Source organism: Delphinapterus leucas, chromosome 6 (genome assembly GCF_059928025.1).
Source record: "Delphinapterus leucas isolate spDelLeu-1000000601 "Yukka" chromosome 6, BTC_Dleu_Yukka2, whole genome shotgun sequence".
In the NCBI taxonomy this organism is placed as follows: domain Eukaryota; kingdom Metazoa; phylum Chordata; class Mammalia; order Artiodactyla; family Monodontidae; genus Delphinapterus; species Delphinapterus leucas.
In genome coordinates this window covers 101,235,418-101,251,813 of record NC_143134.1, presented here as the reverse complement: position 1 = coordinate 101,251,813, position 16,396 = coordinate 101,235,418, and the positions used below count along the sequence as shown (strand labels likewise).

At 48.7% G+C, this 16,396-nt stretch overlaps 1 protein-coding gene across 26 annotated transcripts in view; it reads left to right on the top strand.

Moving 5' to 3' along the window:
* PTPN3 (protein tyrosine phosphatase non-receptor type 3) overlaps positions 1-16,076 on the top strand; it is a 147,273-nt gene extending 131,197 nt beyond the window's left edge. For 24 of the 26 annotated variants that reach the window (XM_089913563.1, XM_089913549.1, XM_089913554.1 and 21 more), the window contains 4 exons: positions 5,569-5,697; positions 6,597-6,742; positions 7,218-7,353; positions 9,006-10,433. In XM_089913563.1, the coding sequence (XP_089769689.1) occupies positions 5,569-5,697; positions 6,597-6,742; positions 7,218-7,353; positions 9,006-9,083 (489 nt within the window). In that variant the 3' untranslated portion in view covers positions 9,084-10,433. Of the gene's footprint in view, positions 1-5,448; positions 5,541-5,568; positions 5,698-6,596; positions 6,743-7,217; positions 7,354-9,005; positions 10,434-13,547 lie in introns of those variants that run through there. The other 2 variants (XM_089913544.1, XM_089913560.1) reach the window with 2 other exon arrangements.
* Positions 16,077-16,396: the final 320 nt, after the last annotated feature.

Here is a 16,396-nt window from a genome sequence, read left to right as displayed (position 1 = left end):
AGATCACTGATTATATAACAGAAGTCAGTGTGCAAGGGATACTGTGTAGCATGAGTTCTCTAACTTCTGCCTGCATCTGGGTATCTTCATTATGAAATGTTTATCCAGAAACACATTCCAAAATCAAATATAAAGTAATTTTGAACCACCTATTTTGAATGATCTTTGTGCCACTTCCTCCCAGGCCTCTCTTTGGTATGTAGCTCAGAATTGAGCTGTGCTGAAAGTCAGAATACAGGATTGGAATGGATAGTATGTTTGAGGAGATCAGGCTACCCTCTCACTCAAAACAGCAAAATAAGTATTCCTACTGTTTCTAGAGAGACCTGTGGATTGCAGAGGGCTTTCACACAGGTTGTCCCAGGCAGGTGGCTCCCCACCTTGGCTAAAACACTTCCAGGGTCCATCCATGAGTATTCGGCTCTGATTTTTTAAAAAATCCCTCTTTACGACACGCTGAAATCCACATCACTTTGAACCACCACCCCACCTGCTTCTCTTACCTGGAAGACTCAGTTATAAGTTACCCTTCTCTTCTATGCAATGCCCTTTCAGATATGTGAAAATAACCCTCGACTTCCATTAAGGTGGTGGTCAGCAGAAATTGTCTGGTCTTTGTCTCAGTGGTGCTGTTAGCCAGTTTCCCCATTTTGTTCTCAAGCATTTGACTCCGGAAACCTACATGCAGCACGCTGGTGGGGCTCTGGAGCCAGACGATCTGGGTTCAGAACACGTTCTTCTCGAGCAAGTTATTTAACCTCTCTGACCCTCAGCTTCCCTGAATATAAACTGCAGATAGTAGAGCCGCCTTGGAGGGTTTGTGAAGACTAAGACGATGTATGTGAAAAGCCTAGAGAGCTGCCCGTCGCAGGTGTCCAGCAAACATTAGCTAGTGTGTGTCTGTGTGGCCATGATTATCATCCCTGGGAGGATGAGCCATCAGATCTGGCCTTCTGCGTGCGCTTGGGCTCCTCGGGCTTTCCATCTGTCATTCTCTGTGTTGGCTCTCACCCTTAGCTTCTTGTCACTCACAGTCTCGATCAGAATCTCTTCTCTTCACATAAGTCACCATTTAAAAAATGTAAAGGCCCTCAAGAAGCAGTAGAAAGCTCCTTCTAGAATACTGTGAGTCAGAGACGTTGAGGGCACTCTTCGAGGAGCAGTTGCTCATTCTCTCAGCTCTGCTTCCAGCCCTGGCCATCTCTCCATCTTGTCTACCTGGTTACCGTGAGAACTCTCAGAAGCTTTGCTGAAATCACCAGGCAGCAGGTCTATGGCATCACCTGATCTCCTTGTCTGGAAATCTTGTTTTTGCCTATTTTTAATTTTTGTTTATATTCTGTTTTTGTATGCATGTGTGATTTTATAATCTTGTTTTGGAAAGGCAGTGAAATTACTGGGACCTTTTTTGAACTTAGGGAACTCCAGCTGGCTCACAGTCCTATCCTGTCCTCTCTTTTTTTCTGGAGTGCCTGCACCCATCTTGTTCCGTGGTGTCCTGGGTAAGAGGGCAGATGCTAGGGCCATGCTTCCTGAATTCGAATCCCTGCTCAGTCACTTCCTACCTGTGTGGCTTAGGAAACCTTCAGAACCTCTACGTAAAATGGAATAATGACACCAATCGTTGATTTGTGGAGTAACTGAATGGGTTAATACAGGCAGCTTTCTTGGAACAGTGCTTGGCACACAGTAAATATTATACAGATGCTAGCTAGCAGTAATAGTAGTTTGGGTACACCTTAATTGTTGCCGGGACTGTACTATTACTGTAGTATTATTTATTATGATTCTTCAAATTGGCTCACCTTTTTTTGCTTTAAAAAATTTCCTTTGGGGCTTCCCTGGTGGCGCAGTGGTTGAGAGTCCGCCTGCCGATGCAGGGGACACGGGTTCGTGCCCCAGTCCGGGAAGATCCCACATGCCGCGGAGCGGCTGGGCCCATGAGCCATGGCCGCTGAGCCTGCGCGTCCGGAGCCTGTGCTCCGCAACGGGAGAGGCCGCAACAGTGAGAGGCCCGCGTATCACAAAAAAAAAAAATTTCCTTTGAAATATATATCTGAAATGGAAGCCCAGTATCACTTGCCATAAAAAGAAGGTATGTGTAAAAATGCAAAAACCACAAGACAATGTTTTTAAAGTCTAAATAAATATTCTTGCCTTCCAGGCTGTGAACCCAAGGCGTGCTTGCCCACACGCTCATGTGCTGTCTCCTAAAAAGAGAGTTAAAGTACTAGGGAGATAATGTTAAAGCTATCCTAGACCCCAACTGAGAAACTCTGTATGGCATACATGGAAAAACCCACTTTCCCACCGTGTGGTTCTATGCCGTTTAATACAGACCCCCATCTCCTCCTAGCCTCCTACCAAATCCCACACTTTGCAGGCCTTGATCTGGGCCATTGTGGTATGTTATAGATGACAAGACATCGGCCTTGTTGTCTGCAGAATCTCCCCATATGAAACTGTGCCACGTTTGCCTGCCTGTTCTGTGACTCTGGAGAACGTGGATACTCCAGGTTTTCTCAGAAACTGCCCATGGAGGTGCTACTCTCAGAGCTCATGAGGTCTTTCAGTGGTGCTGCAACTCCTGCGAGCCAACACCTGAACCCATGGGGCAGCCAGGAGCTCTCCTCACCTGTGTTGGGCTGCTCCTTCCCCTTCAAAGTTGGCTCGGCCCTTCCCAGCTGCAAGATCATTGTTCTCCTTGGAGAAAAGAGAGCGCCAGCAGGCGTGGTTAGTGACAGACACCTGCCCCGATGGCAGTCCCTTCTTCCCCTCATTCTGCCTGTTCCAGCTCAGGAGAAAAGGCCCTTTCTTCCATCCAGGAGGCCTCACTTCCACTGGCTGCCCTTGTAGGTCCTGCCCCTCCTGTTTTGTCCTGATTGGAGTCCGCTCTGAACCTGAGCTCCTCCAAGGTCTCCATGTAACCTGGTGGGTTGGTTGGTTTCCCAGCCCTTTCTTCCTAATGGAACCCCTTCCGGCTGGTTCCATCGGGTTAGAGATTCCCATCTCCCACGAGTCAGAGCATTCCCTTCGTAAGCTCTGGCCCTGGGAACTTACCTCTGTTGTTTATCAATGGTTGGAAACCTGTTCTCAAATCCAGGCTATGCGTTTCCTCCCTCTCCTGTTACAAACGCTCAGGTGACCCGAGCCCTTTATCCTGAGGCCCCTTATCTGGTCCTCACCACCCCCCTGAGTTCCTCCTGATTAGGAGTCAGTCACTCCAGGCCAGCAGCTCTGTCCCCTGCTTCTTCCGAGAGATGAAGTTCTTGGCATGTCCCGGTCGCTTTCTCCCATATTCTGCATTTTGCGGGGTGAGCCTCCCCACAGGCGAATAGCTGGCGGGGTCCCCGTCGCCGCTCTGTGCCGTGCTCACGTCTGTAGGTGCTGGAAGCCTTGCCCAGAGGCCAGTGGTCAGTGAGGCGCTCCTGCCACAGAATAGCTTTCATTTCTCCCTCTTTTCATTCCGACCTAAAACGTTTTCCATTGTGTTCTCCCTTCAGGTCCATGGGTTTCCTCCAAGAGGAAACAGGGGTGTAGAGGTATATAGTCTTTCCATTGAAAGGGTCTTCTCCTTCCCCTCCCATCAAGCATGTTTCTTCTGGGGGAAAAATTATGTTTTACATCTATATATGCTCCATTTCCTATGTGTAGGGTCTGACACAAGTGGGTTCACTCTCTGAGCCTCAGTTTACTCTTATGCAAAACAGAGACAGTGACGGTCTCTACCCCATAAGGCTGTTTGGAGACCCAGATAAAATAATGTCCATAAAAAGCACCATTTAGTGCTTAGCATATACTGATCAAGATAGCAGGCATTAGGGAATCCCCTGGCAGTCCAGCGGTTAGGACTCCGAGCTTCCACTGCAGGGGGCCTGGGTTCGATCCCTGGTCAGGGAACTAAGATCCTGCCAGCCGCACAGTACGGCCAAAACTGAGGTTCAGAGAAGCGAGTACCTTGCCCAGGATTGCAAGTTAGTGGAACTTATCAACCAGGAGGGAAACTCAGGATGTGCACAAACTTCTTGTTCTTTCTGCTACACCCCCAGTGCTTAGAGATCCAAATAGACCTAAAATCTAAATTTGATCAAGGAGTAAAGAGAGTCTAGTTCTGGTCAGATTCACTGGGAGTCTCTAGAAATAGAGGTATTTGTGGCTCAGCCCTGCACGGGCTCGTCGCTTCAGAGCGAAGCTTGCCATCAGCTGTCCTGTGGGCAGGACCCTTGGGAGCCTGCAGCAGACAGCTACACCCCCACAGATAAGGAAGCAGATGCAGGCCTGCTGGGTGTTGGCTCTGCCTCGGGTTCTATGGACAGCAGTCCTTCGTGTCTTGGAGAAGCTGGGAAGTGGCCACTAACCAAAATACCCAGGTGTAAGGTTTACAAGTAAACTCTTAACGCCGCCTTTTCAGCAGCATGCTTTAATTTCACATATTCACTGTGACGTTTGAAAATAAGAATAGAAAAGCTCTTTTAAATTACGTGCATCTGTTGGTTTATACCCCCTCTCAGCTGTAAGTAAATGTCATTTTTACCCAAGTTGATGCAGCTGTAGGCTTGGAGAGGAAATTTTTTTTGAATGCGTCAGAATTTGACTTGATGGATCTATGATGGGATAGGCAGCTTGGCCCTGAGCTTTGCTTCGAGGCCAGAGTTAGGAGTGAGACTGCTAGGGAACACGTTTCAGGATTTGGAAGGGGGAAGAGAAAACGGGAGGGGCCGTGGGGAGCCACAGCAGCCCTGGACCTGGGGCAGCCCACTTAATCCTGCTGAGCCCGGGTTTCCCCCTCTGCTGTCTGGCGCGTGTCAGCTCCGTAGGACTCGTATACGAAAGCTCTGGTGGGGCCTGTGGCCGCAGTGATGATAATGGCCACCGTCACCGCTGACCTGCCCCCGCCCCGCAGTGAGCCTGGCACTGCACACCATTCTCTCCAGCCTCTGTCACCATCTGGGAAGCAGGTGCTGGCCTGTCTTTCAGGTGAAGAATGTGAAAATCAGAGAGCTTAAGTAGTAGCAGGTTCAAGGTCATAGGGCTCACCGTGGAGGAGGAAATGATCGTAGCAGACGTCGGTCTGGCTCCCACAGGTGTACTCTTAGCGGCTGTGCCGTGAGGAGTGGACGCCGAAGGAGGAATGAGGTAGAAAGGGGTGTTGAGAGCAGAGAAGGGGCCGAGGGACGGGGGTGTCGGGTAGAGGTCGCTCCTAAGTCGAGGCCCCATGTCGGAGGCTCTCCTGTTTCTCCAGCAGTTGGACCCTGGTGATGAAGAAGGAAAGTCTGTGTGCTCAAATTCCAGCTCCAGCTGGAGTGAGAGCTGTGGCCTGGCCCCTGGCGGGTTGACCTCCCCCCCACTCCCCAGCTGCCCAGGGGAGGAAGGGAGGTTCCCCGCCCACCCTCAGAAAACAGACGCAGCACAAAAGTGGCCTCGCCTGCGTCTCTCTTCTCCCAGCAGCTCTGAGTACCTGGTGCGAGTGAGAGGGCTCTGGCCAAACATCCAACCCGTCTGCCCAGTAACGGCCACGAGGACCGCCGCACAGCCGAGCCTAACCCCTACCCGCTGGTTCCCTTGCAGACCAAATGCCACCAGTACTGGCCCTATCCTCCCGAGGTCATGGAACATGGCAGCTTTCACATCCGCTGTCAGTCAGAGGACTGCACCATCGCTTACGTGTTCCGTGAAATGCTGGTCACGAACACCGAGGTGAGCACCGCACAGGCGGCGAGTGGTCCAGGGGAGGGCACGGGTTAGAGGCAGGCGCTGAATCAGCATCCACCGTGGGCCCGGGTAGCGCTCTACTTCTAGGTCAGTCTGTGTTTTCACCTGGTGGGCATTTCAGTAGATGTACAGACGGCCTGGAAAAGAGCCAGCACCCATGTCCACAGCAGCATATTTCACAATAGCCGACAGGTGGAAACAGCCCAAGTGTCCACTGACAGATAAATGGATAAACAGAATGTGGTGTATTCATACAATGGAATCCTAGTCCCCCTTTACAGAGAAGGAAGTTCTGACACATGCTACTGCATGGTTGAACCTCGAAGACATTATGCTGAGTGGAAGGAGCCAGACCCCAAAGGTCAAATACTGTGAGGTACCTGGAGTAGTCAGTTCACAGAGACGGAAAGGAGGACGGTGGTTGCCAGGGCTGCGTGGCTGGGGAATGAAGTTAGTGTTTAATGGGCACAGTGTTTCAGTTTGGGAAGATGAAAAGGCTCTGGAAGGAATTGTACATAATGTTTAACATGGTAAGCTTCTTGTTATGTGTCTTTTGACCATAAAAAAAAAAAAAGAGCCAATGTGGGTGGCCCTAATCGTAAGTACCATAGGAGCAAACGGGAAGAGATCACTGTGGGCAGAAGTGGTGGAGGAGACATCGGGCAGGAGGTGGCCCCAGCGGAACCCTCGAGAGTGGGTGTTTGGGAGCGTATGGGAGGCGGGTGGGCAGGAGTTGGCAGTGGCCGTGGCAGGGTGGTACCCAGTGGTAGAAGAGTGTCCGGAGACAGGAGCTCCCTGGCTGGAGGCCGGAGCGGGGCCAGGGTCCTCCTGTCCACCTGCCCACCGTCCAGGTAACTCAGCGAGGCCACTCTGTCTCTTCGCAGACCGGAGAGGAGCACACCGTGACGCATCTCCAGTACGTGGCATGGCCAGACCACGGCGTTCCCGATGACTCCTCAGACTTTCTGGAATTTGTAAACTATGTGAGGTCCCTGAGAGTGGAAGGTGAACCCGTCCTAGTTCACTGCAGGTACTGTGGCTTGTTGGCTTTATTTTTTTAATACTCATACTCCTTGGGAAAGGCCTGGAGAAAGTTGGCAGGCATCAAGCCCACCTAAATCCCACAAGACTAGATATGCTTTTTACAAAGCTCTCTTTGCTTTCTTTCTTCACAATGTCAAAAGATCCGGACAAACTTGTGATTGCAGCGCAGAACTGGAGAACAAACTCCCTCCCTCATCTTTCCCTCTGTTCCCAGCTGACTGACCTCACAGTAGATGCGCATAAGATGGGGGGTGGAGTTTGCACGGAAAGGTGGGTTTCTTCCCGTTGGTTTTTAAGCCCCCGGTCTGTTCAAGAGCACACCTTGAGCGTGTGTTTTGTGTTCTTTGAAGGTCAGAGGAGGAAAGCTCCATCTGAGTAAGCGTGGGAACTGGCGAGGAGCTGAGCTGGGCTGTGCAGAAATGCTGTCTGAGCAAATCCCGTCTCTGCTCCTTTCCCCCCAGTGCTGGGATAGGTCGAACCGGTGTGTTGGTCACCATGGAAACATCCATGTGCCTGATCGAGAGGAACCTGCCCGTTTACCCACTGGATATTGTTCGGAAAATGCGAGACCAGCGCGCCATGATGGTGCAGACATCAGTGAGTAGAAATCCAGTAATAAAAATACTAACGATGGCCAGGCCTGCACAAAGGGCTTTTGCAGGTCGAGAGACCAAGGCTCCAAGGGACTGAGTCACTTGCCCACGGTCACAGAGCTTGTCAGGGGCTGAGCAGATCCAACACCCACCCCATCCAAGTTCTGCTTCTTGCTACCCACCACTTCTGCTGCCTCACAGTTTGTTTCCTGCCAGCCGCTTGGCCAGGGAGCAGCCCCGGTTGCACTCTGCATTGTCAAGCCACTGACCCATCATGTGTCTGTCCATCAGAAGTAAGCAAGGTCACCTGAGGGTTTCACCCCACCCGCCTGCTCCTGGGTGAGCCTTTTGACTCAGCAGATGTCTCACATGGCCCTACTCTCTCCTCTTCTGGGCTCTCTCCCACGTACGTCACGCCTGGGTACCTGGCACTGCAAGTGTCCACAAGAGGAAATATTGTGGCTTTCCCCCAGAGCTACAACAGGGGCAGTGGGGTGGCATGGAAAGTTCATGATTCACACTCCCCCACATACTGGGCAACCTCTGAATAGTGCCTTAACCTCTCTCTAAGCCTCAGTTTCCCCATCTGCAAAATAAGGACTATCCCATATTCATTCATTCATCCGTTCAACAGATAATTGCACAAGCAGGAGAGACCTGAGCTTATATCTAGTAGAACTGGATCAGTTGGCTGTAAATCTCAGCATTAGTGGGAGAAGTCCAAAGGGAGTCTAAGAGCTCGGGAAGAGTGTCAAAAGCTGACTTTGGAAAGTCAGGGCTTTCTGGAGGAATGGCCTCCGAGGCCATACCCCGCGATGGATGAGGAGAAGTTAGCAAAGAAGGGAGTGGGACTTGCCCTGAGCTCTGTGTCCTCACGGACTCATGGACCAAGCTCATAAGATTTCTCTAACGATGGTGAGCTCGTGTTTTAAATTCATGTGCACCCAGGAAACCTGGTTAAGAAAAAAAAAAATCAGGTTCTCTGCCCTGTTTTGTGGTATGGAAGACCTCATTGCTAGTTAAAGAATGTTTAAAGTGCATCTTCTGGGCACATTTTCCTAGCTGGTGCAGCTCAGTCTGAATGCTTTCTTGTCACCCAGGACACATCAGTCAAATACGTCTCTTAGGTGTTTGTTAATATAAAGAACCTTACCCTGTAGAGCGGCTTTCAGTGGCTTTCCTTTGGAAGACAAAATCCAGACTCCTTATCTCAGTGCAAGGCCTTCTGCAGCCAGGTCCCAGCCCACCCGTGCCACCTTCCTACCAGCCCTGCTACCGACAGCTGTCCTGGGCCAGGAGCGTGAGCCCTAGCTGTGTTCCTCTGAACGGGCCACCCTTTCATTTCCACGTATACTGGTGTGTACATTTGGAACGGCCACCCTGCAGCAACCTGTGTGCCTCCCTGACTCCCCAAGACTGCCGGTCCGTCCCTCTGCCGTGTTTCCATGCCACGGTTGCCCAGCCCTCATCACGTAGTGAGCTCACGGGTAGGTGTGTCTTCTCCACACCGTGTCCCTGATGTAGCCCAGGGCCTGGCTCGGCCGGAGCTGGAGCTCAGGGTGTTTATGAGTGAGGTGAAAGAATAACTGTGTCTGTGGTCTGATGCAGCATTTGTGGAGGTGCTGGCCAGCTTGACGGCTTTCTGTTCCTTTCCAGAGCCAGTACAAGTTTGTGTGTGAAGCGATCCTTCGTGTTTATGAAGAAGGCTTAGTCCAAATGCTGGATCCCAGTTAAGATGACTGTGAAGACGTTCATTCCTCTTTCCCAAGGGCGTCCTCCTTCTCTCTGGAAACAGCAAGAGGAATTTGTAGGCTGTGGGAAAGGAATGAGCATATTTGAACCCAAGCACTTTAAATTTCTATTAAAAGAAAAAGGTATCGTGTACATAGGAACTGTGTAGATAACGCATGCGGTTATAGCATCATTTAGGCCCGCACCTCCTCCGGAGAGATAAGCAGAAGGGGATCTCAGTTTGGGGCCTGTCCTAATGCCTCCCTCCTTCTCCATCTCCATATTCCTGTAAACCATCCTTGGGCAATTGAGAGGGGTCGCCAGCAACCCTGTTGACCTCCCAGAAACGAGATGGTGTGGCTGTTCAGAGTTGCTTGGATGAGTTGTGTGTATATGTGTATAGGACTAAGGGCTGAGCTTTCCGTGTGTCTGGGCGGAGCTGGAACAGTCAGCGTTCACCTGCCCTGATGCTAACGAGAAACCCCATGAATGTACTGAACGGCAGGGGGTGGGGTGTCAGGCCTAGGGGCAAGCAGTGCCTTTTCTGCCCTCCCTTCCTTGGCCCCATCTCCCTGCCACCTCCAATATTCACGTTTCTGAGAATCGTGTCCGAATGCCCTGCCTTCTCCCTGCATTAGTGACCCTCCTCAGGTTCACACCAGCGCCTGAACCGGGCAGTGCAGGTTTCGGGTGAGTTTTCAGTTAAGACTCTGAGAACAAGGACTCCCAGTGTTGTCCCACGTGTTCGTTTTTGGAGCAGGTGCCTCTTGCCTCTGCTTTCCTCTTGCTGTACCCTCAGCACCCAGGACTGGAATCATCCACTACTGAATCTAAGACATGGATTGCTGCTACTTCGAGCTATTACACTTGAAACATTACAATTTTCCTGAGGGGAGATGGGATATCACCTAAATATTCAGAATCTTTGGCCCTTCTGAGAAAAGATCTAGTCGTTGAGCCATGGGAAACCCAGCTTCTAGAGGGTTGCCTGTGGAGGTGTGTGTGTGTGTCTGTGTGTTGTGTGTGCTCCCACGGGTGAGTGTTTCTTGGGATTCCTAACTTGATTCAAATTACAGTTGAGTTTATATAAAGAATGAGTCTCTGTATAGAAGAACAAATGTGTGCATTCACTTAGTTACAATGGTCTTCGTTTCATTTCAAAGGAGAGGATCAGACTATCTGAATATAAACACAATTTGATGTTAATTTATTCTAAGCACACCATGATTTTGATTGTCCTAAAGAATTCTGCCTTTGTTAATACTATGTTAATTTTTTTTTTTTAATTTGTGACAGGATTGTAGCAAATTATTATTTAAGGAAAATAAATTACGTAAACATTCTAAAGTGGTATTTTGAAATAGTGGTTTTATGTATCCAGAAGAAACAGCTAAGTATCCAATTTCTTAACGGGATTTATAGAAAAAGGATGGTTTCATGTTATAGTGCACTGAAATGAGGCCGTTTTGATGTTTAGCAAACTGGGCTAGTTGAGTAGTTTCCTGGTCACAAACTGGGTAAAAGACCTTTACTGTAGGGGCCAGGTTTCTAAAGGTTGTCTCCAGACCGAGCATATTTACCGCATTCTTTACATCTTTTCCCCACCGATGCTTTACTGTTAAATGGCCAGGGTGGAGGAAGGTGTTGTGCCGTGTCATGAGCCATACTGTGCGACAGGAGACACCGAAGCCCCATCCTTGTCAGGGTAACGCCAGGCTAGCAGAGTGTAGCAGCAGAGTCTGGAGCTAAGGGGTACGGGATTTGGTTTCTGATTCCACTCAAAAGCTAGCCCTAGGCCTAGTCACTTATGAGCTTTACCTCCATCTTCTCATCTGTAAAATAGGAGAAATAAATAATACTGAGGACTTTGGGTCGGATATGAGTATTGAATAAGATGATGCTATGAAAATTTTCATCAGCTGGAATCTGACACTGCTCTGGATGAATTACTTTGAAAAGTTAACTTATCAGTGACTAGCCCCCAGATCCATGAAACAGAAGTAGAAGCAGCTGGGTTTTTGTAAGAGAAAACCGCTTTTCTTCTCAAGAGCACCAAGGGCACAAAGGAGTATCATACAAGTACTTCTGGACTCAGAAAATTTGATCAGCCAGGCACCAAAAAAGAGGGAAAGCTGAAGTGAATTTAAATGCCGTCAGGATACTGAGCAAACCATGGCCATTTGATAAAAAGGCATCCTCACCCTCTGTGTAAAAAGCTTGTGAAGCCTAAATGAGTTTGGAGATTTATGTTTTATTCTTTTTTTAAGAAACAAATTTTTTCATATGGTTGAGGAAATGCTGCCGTTCTTTTACATCAGTTTCCAAAAAGTTTACCGAAGGTTGCAACCAGCCTTTTTCTGCCACTGTGCGGGCCAGTAGTTCAGACTCAGCAGATGTTACCAGGAACAAAATCCATGAAATCCTGGGGAAGAACAAGACAAGAGAGTTATCGAAAGGAGTAAAATATGCAAGTTGATACTACAGATGCTACCAATTAATTTATGGAGTTCAAGATTCCTGCTTCATCACCTTATACACTTAAGCAATTATACCTAAGAAGCCCGTTTTAGCCCAAAGTGAAGAATGTCATCAAAATCAGGATAAACATTTTGCCTGGGAAATTGGGGTATGAATGGAGAAGACATTTACATCCTGTGTTCTGGCACTCTCGGAAGATCTAATTAGACTCGTCGATGTGCAGACATAAAATGGGAAATCCCTCCTGGTGTCACTCCATAGAACCTGTACTAGGTGTTTTGATTTTCCAGAACGAGAGATCCAACTCAGTTTGGTTGGGGGAGAAGCGGGGAGGGTTGGATCACAAACTTGGGCTGGTCTTTAGTTCCTACCACAGTAACTTATACTTCAGTTTGCTTTGAGATTAGCATAGATGCTGTTGCTGCAAAGTTGCTGGTTGATGTTTCTTGTTCCTCGTAGAACTTATCGTAGAACCGGAGGCAACGAAGAGGCAGCATCAATGGGAAAGGGTGGGCAGAGGCAGGACGTGGGTCTAGATTAGACTTAGACAAGATGTGTCGCCCTCAGCCCTCACTTTCCTTCTAAGTAAAAGGGGGAGTTTGGGCTCGAGGGGATGAGCTCTGGTCTTTTTCAACATCTGCCGTTCTGGGAGTCTATTCCAGAGAGTCAAGGTTAATCCTAAACCAAAACCTCCAGTAAGCTACTGGAGAGAGATGTATCACGTTTCTGGAACTTGTCTCCAAGAGCTGGTCCCTCAGACCTTGGCAAAGACTCTGACCTCAGCCTGGGAAGCCAAGCAGGGAGGGAGTCCAATGGCCGGGCTGTCCAGCATCTCTATAACTCACGTTCCCTCTAGAGTACCCAAGGGATTTGTGTTGTCATGTAGTTTTGAAAAGTATCTTAATTGATTAGCAATATTTTGTCTGTAAAGTTGTAGTGTTTTTCATTCTGACCTGTTCTTTCAGTGACTCTACTGAAAAACAATTTGATCAATATAAAAGCATTCAAGCTATGCAACACTGTTATTGTGTGTTGACATTTTTATTCTGATGTCTTGATTTCTGGAAATGTTTTCTCATTTTGTTTGCTTTTTTTTTTTTTTTTTTTTAAGTAAGTGTTAACTCTCTTGGAGGAGAGTCCTCTCTGCCATCTCCACCTTCCCTTGGTGAAGGATGACCATGGACAGCCTTGACCTTGTGTGGCAAGTTCTAGATCAGAAATAGATTCAGCTGTCATGACAACAGTAGCTTACACAAAGTAGAAGTTTCTTTACCCTCTCCCATGCAGGGCTGCCAGGTGGCTGCATGATCCCTAGGGTCTCAGGTTCCTTCTGACTTGTTACTTGGCCATTCCCAGTATGCAGCTTGTACATTGAGGTCCGCGATGGCAGCTCCAACCGTGTTCACATTCTAGCAGGCAGAATGGAGGAGGGAGGAGGAGAAAAGCAAGACCCTTCCCTTAGGGTGTGTCATGTGAATGTGTGCGTCTCATCAATCCGAACTTACAGGGCCATACCTACCACAAGGGAATCTGGGAAAGATAGTTTTTATTCCAAGAAGCCATGTGCCTAACTAAAAGTCAGGAGTTCTGGGAATTCCCTGGTGGTCCAGTGCTTAGGACTCAACGCTTTCACTGCCGAGGGCCTGGATTCGATCCCTGGTTGGGGAACTAAGATCCCACAAGCTGCATGGTGTGGTCAAAAAAAAGAGCTCTAAAAAAATAAAAATTCAGGAGTTCTGTTTCTGAGAAACAAGGAAAGAATGGGTTTGAGGGACAATTAGTGGTCGCTGCCATAGCTCAACCCTTTGGTGTCACCTTTCTTGTCTCACGTTGTCCCTGAGGTAGACAACTCAAACCCCAGCCAGGTATGGCATGGATCTAAAGCCAGAATCACATTTGAGTGATTTGTGGTCCTCTCTGTCAGCTCTGGGTGGCTTCTTGTGGTCTAATGACCTATAAACTCACTCAAGTTATTTTCTCCCAACATAGCCCATAAACAGTCGTGAAGTAGAAACAGGAAAACGGCCACTGAAAACTCATTCATAAGAGGAGAGAACAGGAAACACTGCTGCAACAGGTTGCCCAAGCCCACTGCAGGAATAATGAAGACGCCTCTGGCCGGCCATCGAGTCCCTTGGATGGTCACCTGACAGCCCAGTCCCACTCTGGGAGGGACTCCTTGTCCACTGACCTCCCTGGTCACATCCAAGGTGGGGCTACAGAGCTTTTGTAGCCCTGCTTACTCCTGGGGCAGTTTGGGAGGTGCCCAGGGTTGTGATTTCTCTGCCAATAGAATTCCACCAAGTACCCACAGCCGAAGATCTGGTCTAGACCGGTGTTCTGTGCTCTGCCTGTGTTTCTTCTCAACTTGAAGGTAGCGACTTTGGGGCCACCTGACCAAGAAGTTTGGGTGGGAAGGCAACACCCACAGTCTGATCTTTGGAGCTACTGGTTTGCATTTTCCGGCAGAGAAGTCTTGAAAATGGCTTGCTGCCCCAGCCTGTCTCCTGCTAAGGCTGCCACTTCAAGGCCACTGCTCTTAATAGCTGCAGTTTGGAGAACAGAGGCTGTTGGCATTTTCTATGCTTCAAGATTTTAATCAATTTTGATTACAGGCTAGAGACCGTGCCTCCCTTGGTAAAGCAGGATTGCCTTCCATCTCTGCTGCAGGCTGTCTGGCTCTAGCCCCAGTTCATCTCACTTTTATATGACTTTGTGAAAAGCAACAAGGAGCAACATTCACACTTTAATCACTCTCCCACCATTTCCTCTATTGCCGTGACCTCTGTCAGCATGTGGTCCATCCAGTTTCATCAGATGTTTAGCCATTATATAAAAGACAATATCTATTCTTGACATCCACTGCCTACCAATTCCACTAAGCCAGTGCTACGTTTTAGATGTTATTTGCAGCATCCCATTATCAGTTATCAAATTCTGAATCCAAAAGCCAAAGTAAAGGTGGTTGGAGCAAAGTACAAGTTTTATTTCTCACATAAACACAGGAGTCCAGAGCTGGTACAGTGGCTTCATGATCGTTGGGACCTACACCCCTCCAATCTTCAACGTACACCTTCACCTCATAGTCCAGAATGGCTGATCCAGCTCCAGCCATCACATCCATGTTTCAGCCAGAAGAAAAGAGGAAAAGGGACAAAAAAAAGAATGCCCCTTCCCTTTAAAGATAATTCCTGAAAGATCCATAGACTACTTGATTAACACACAGCGAGAACTTGATCATAGGGGTGCATCTAGCTGCAAAGGGGTGAAGAAATGCAGTCTTTACTCTGGATGGCACTCTACCCAACCAAAATTCAGGAGTTTTGTTATTGAAGAAAGGGAAATGATTATTAGGGCACAATTAGCAGCCTCCCCTACAGATCCCTTGACTTCAGATCTACTGAAGGGCTGACATATGAGGAGTTAACACTGCTCAAGACCGAGCACACAAGAACAACTGCAATTATGTCACTTAAGCAAAACTGACCCACCATCCTGAAGAACAGCACTGACAGCTCCTAACATCATCAGCGCTCATCCATTACATACATGAATCATTTGAATAAGAATAGACTGATGGGCTTCCCTGGTGGCACAGTGGTTGAGAGTCCGCCTGCCGATGCAGGGGACGCGGGTTCGTGTCCCGGTCTGGGAGGATCCCACATGCCGTGGAGCGGCTCGGCCCGTGAGCCATGGCTGCTGAGCCTGTGCATCCGGAGCCTGTGCTCCACAACAGGAGAGGCCACAGCAGTGAGAGGACCGCGTACAGCAAAAAAAAAAAAGAATACAGGTCATTCTTCTTCTGTGGCCACCCTTGTATCCTTTGCTAGTTAGTCCCTACGCCTCTAGATTCCTCTCGTGGTTGAGGAAGCCACCAGAATTTCTCCTTAGGCTACCCCAGGGCTTCCAACATCATTGTCCGAAACAGAGGAAGAGCGAGAAAAGAAGACTTGTTGGGACGCAGCGGCAGAGGTCCGGGGAGGAATGGTGGCAGTGAAGACAAGGTAGGTGGTCGTAGTCCAGACATATTTAAGAGGAAGGGGTATGGCTTGATAACTGGTGGGTGTACCAAGGGAGGAGCCAAGGATGGGGCCAGTTTCAAGGTTGGGCAACTGGGTGGGTGTGGGAGCTGCAAACAAGGAGAACTAGGTGTGGGGAAGATGAAGAGATTGTTCTCTGAGTCTGAGGTCTGATATTAGGGACACATGTAAACCAGTCAGAGGAGTCTCACACAGCTATATCTGAACGTGAAAGTTTACTCTTAAAAATGGTGTAGGCATTTCTGGGTCCTGAGCACTGCAAACAGCCACAGTAGATGTCTTCTGTGCCACTCTTGTTTGAATGTTAGTCCATTCAAATGACTTCTGTAATCAAATCCAGTTATTAAAATAGTCCATCTGGGGTGAATATGCAATTGTCATAGTCTCCTCAGGCTGCAGTAACAAAATACCATCGACCGGGTGGCTTAAACAGCAGACATTTATTTCTCACAATTCTGGATCCCAGGAAGTCCAAGATCAAGGTGCCTGCAGATTCGGTTCCTGGTGAGAGTTCTCTTCCTGGCTTGCGAACAGCCGCCTTCTTGTGGTGTCCTCACGTGATAGAGCGAGCCCTGATGTCTCTTCTTTTTATAAGGGCACTAATCCCATCATGGGGGCCCCTCATGACCTCATCTAAACCTAAATATCTTCCAAAGGTCCCATCTCCTGATACCATCACACTGGGGGTTAGAGCTTCAACATAGGAATTTGGGGGAGGACACAATCCAGTCCATAGCAGCGAATTCATATATTTGATCATAATTGTAACCAGAGGTCCAAGTTCTGAACTTCCCCACC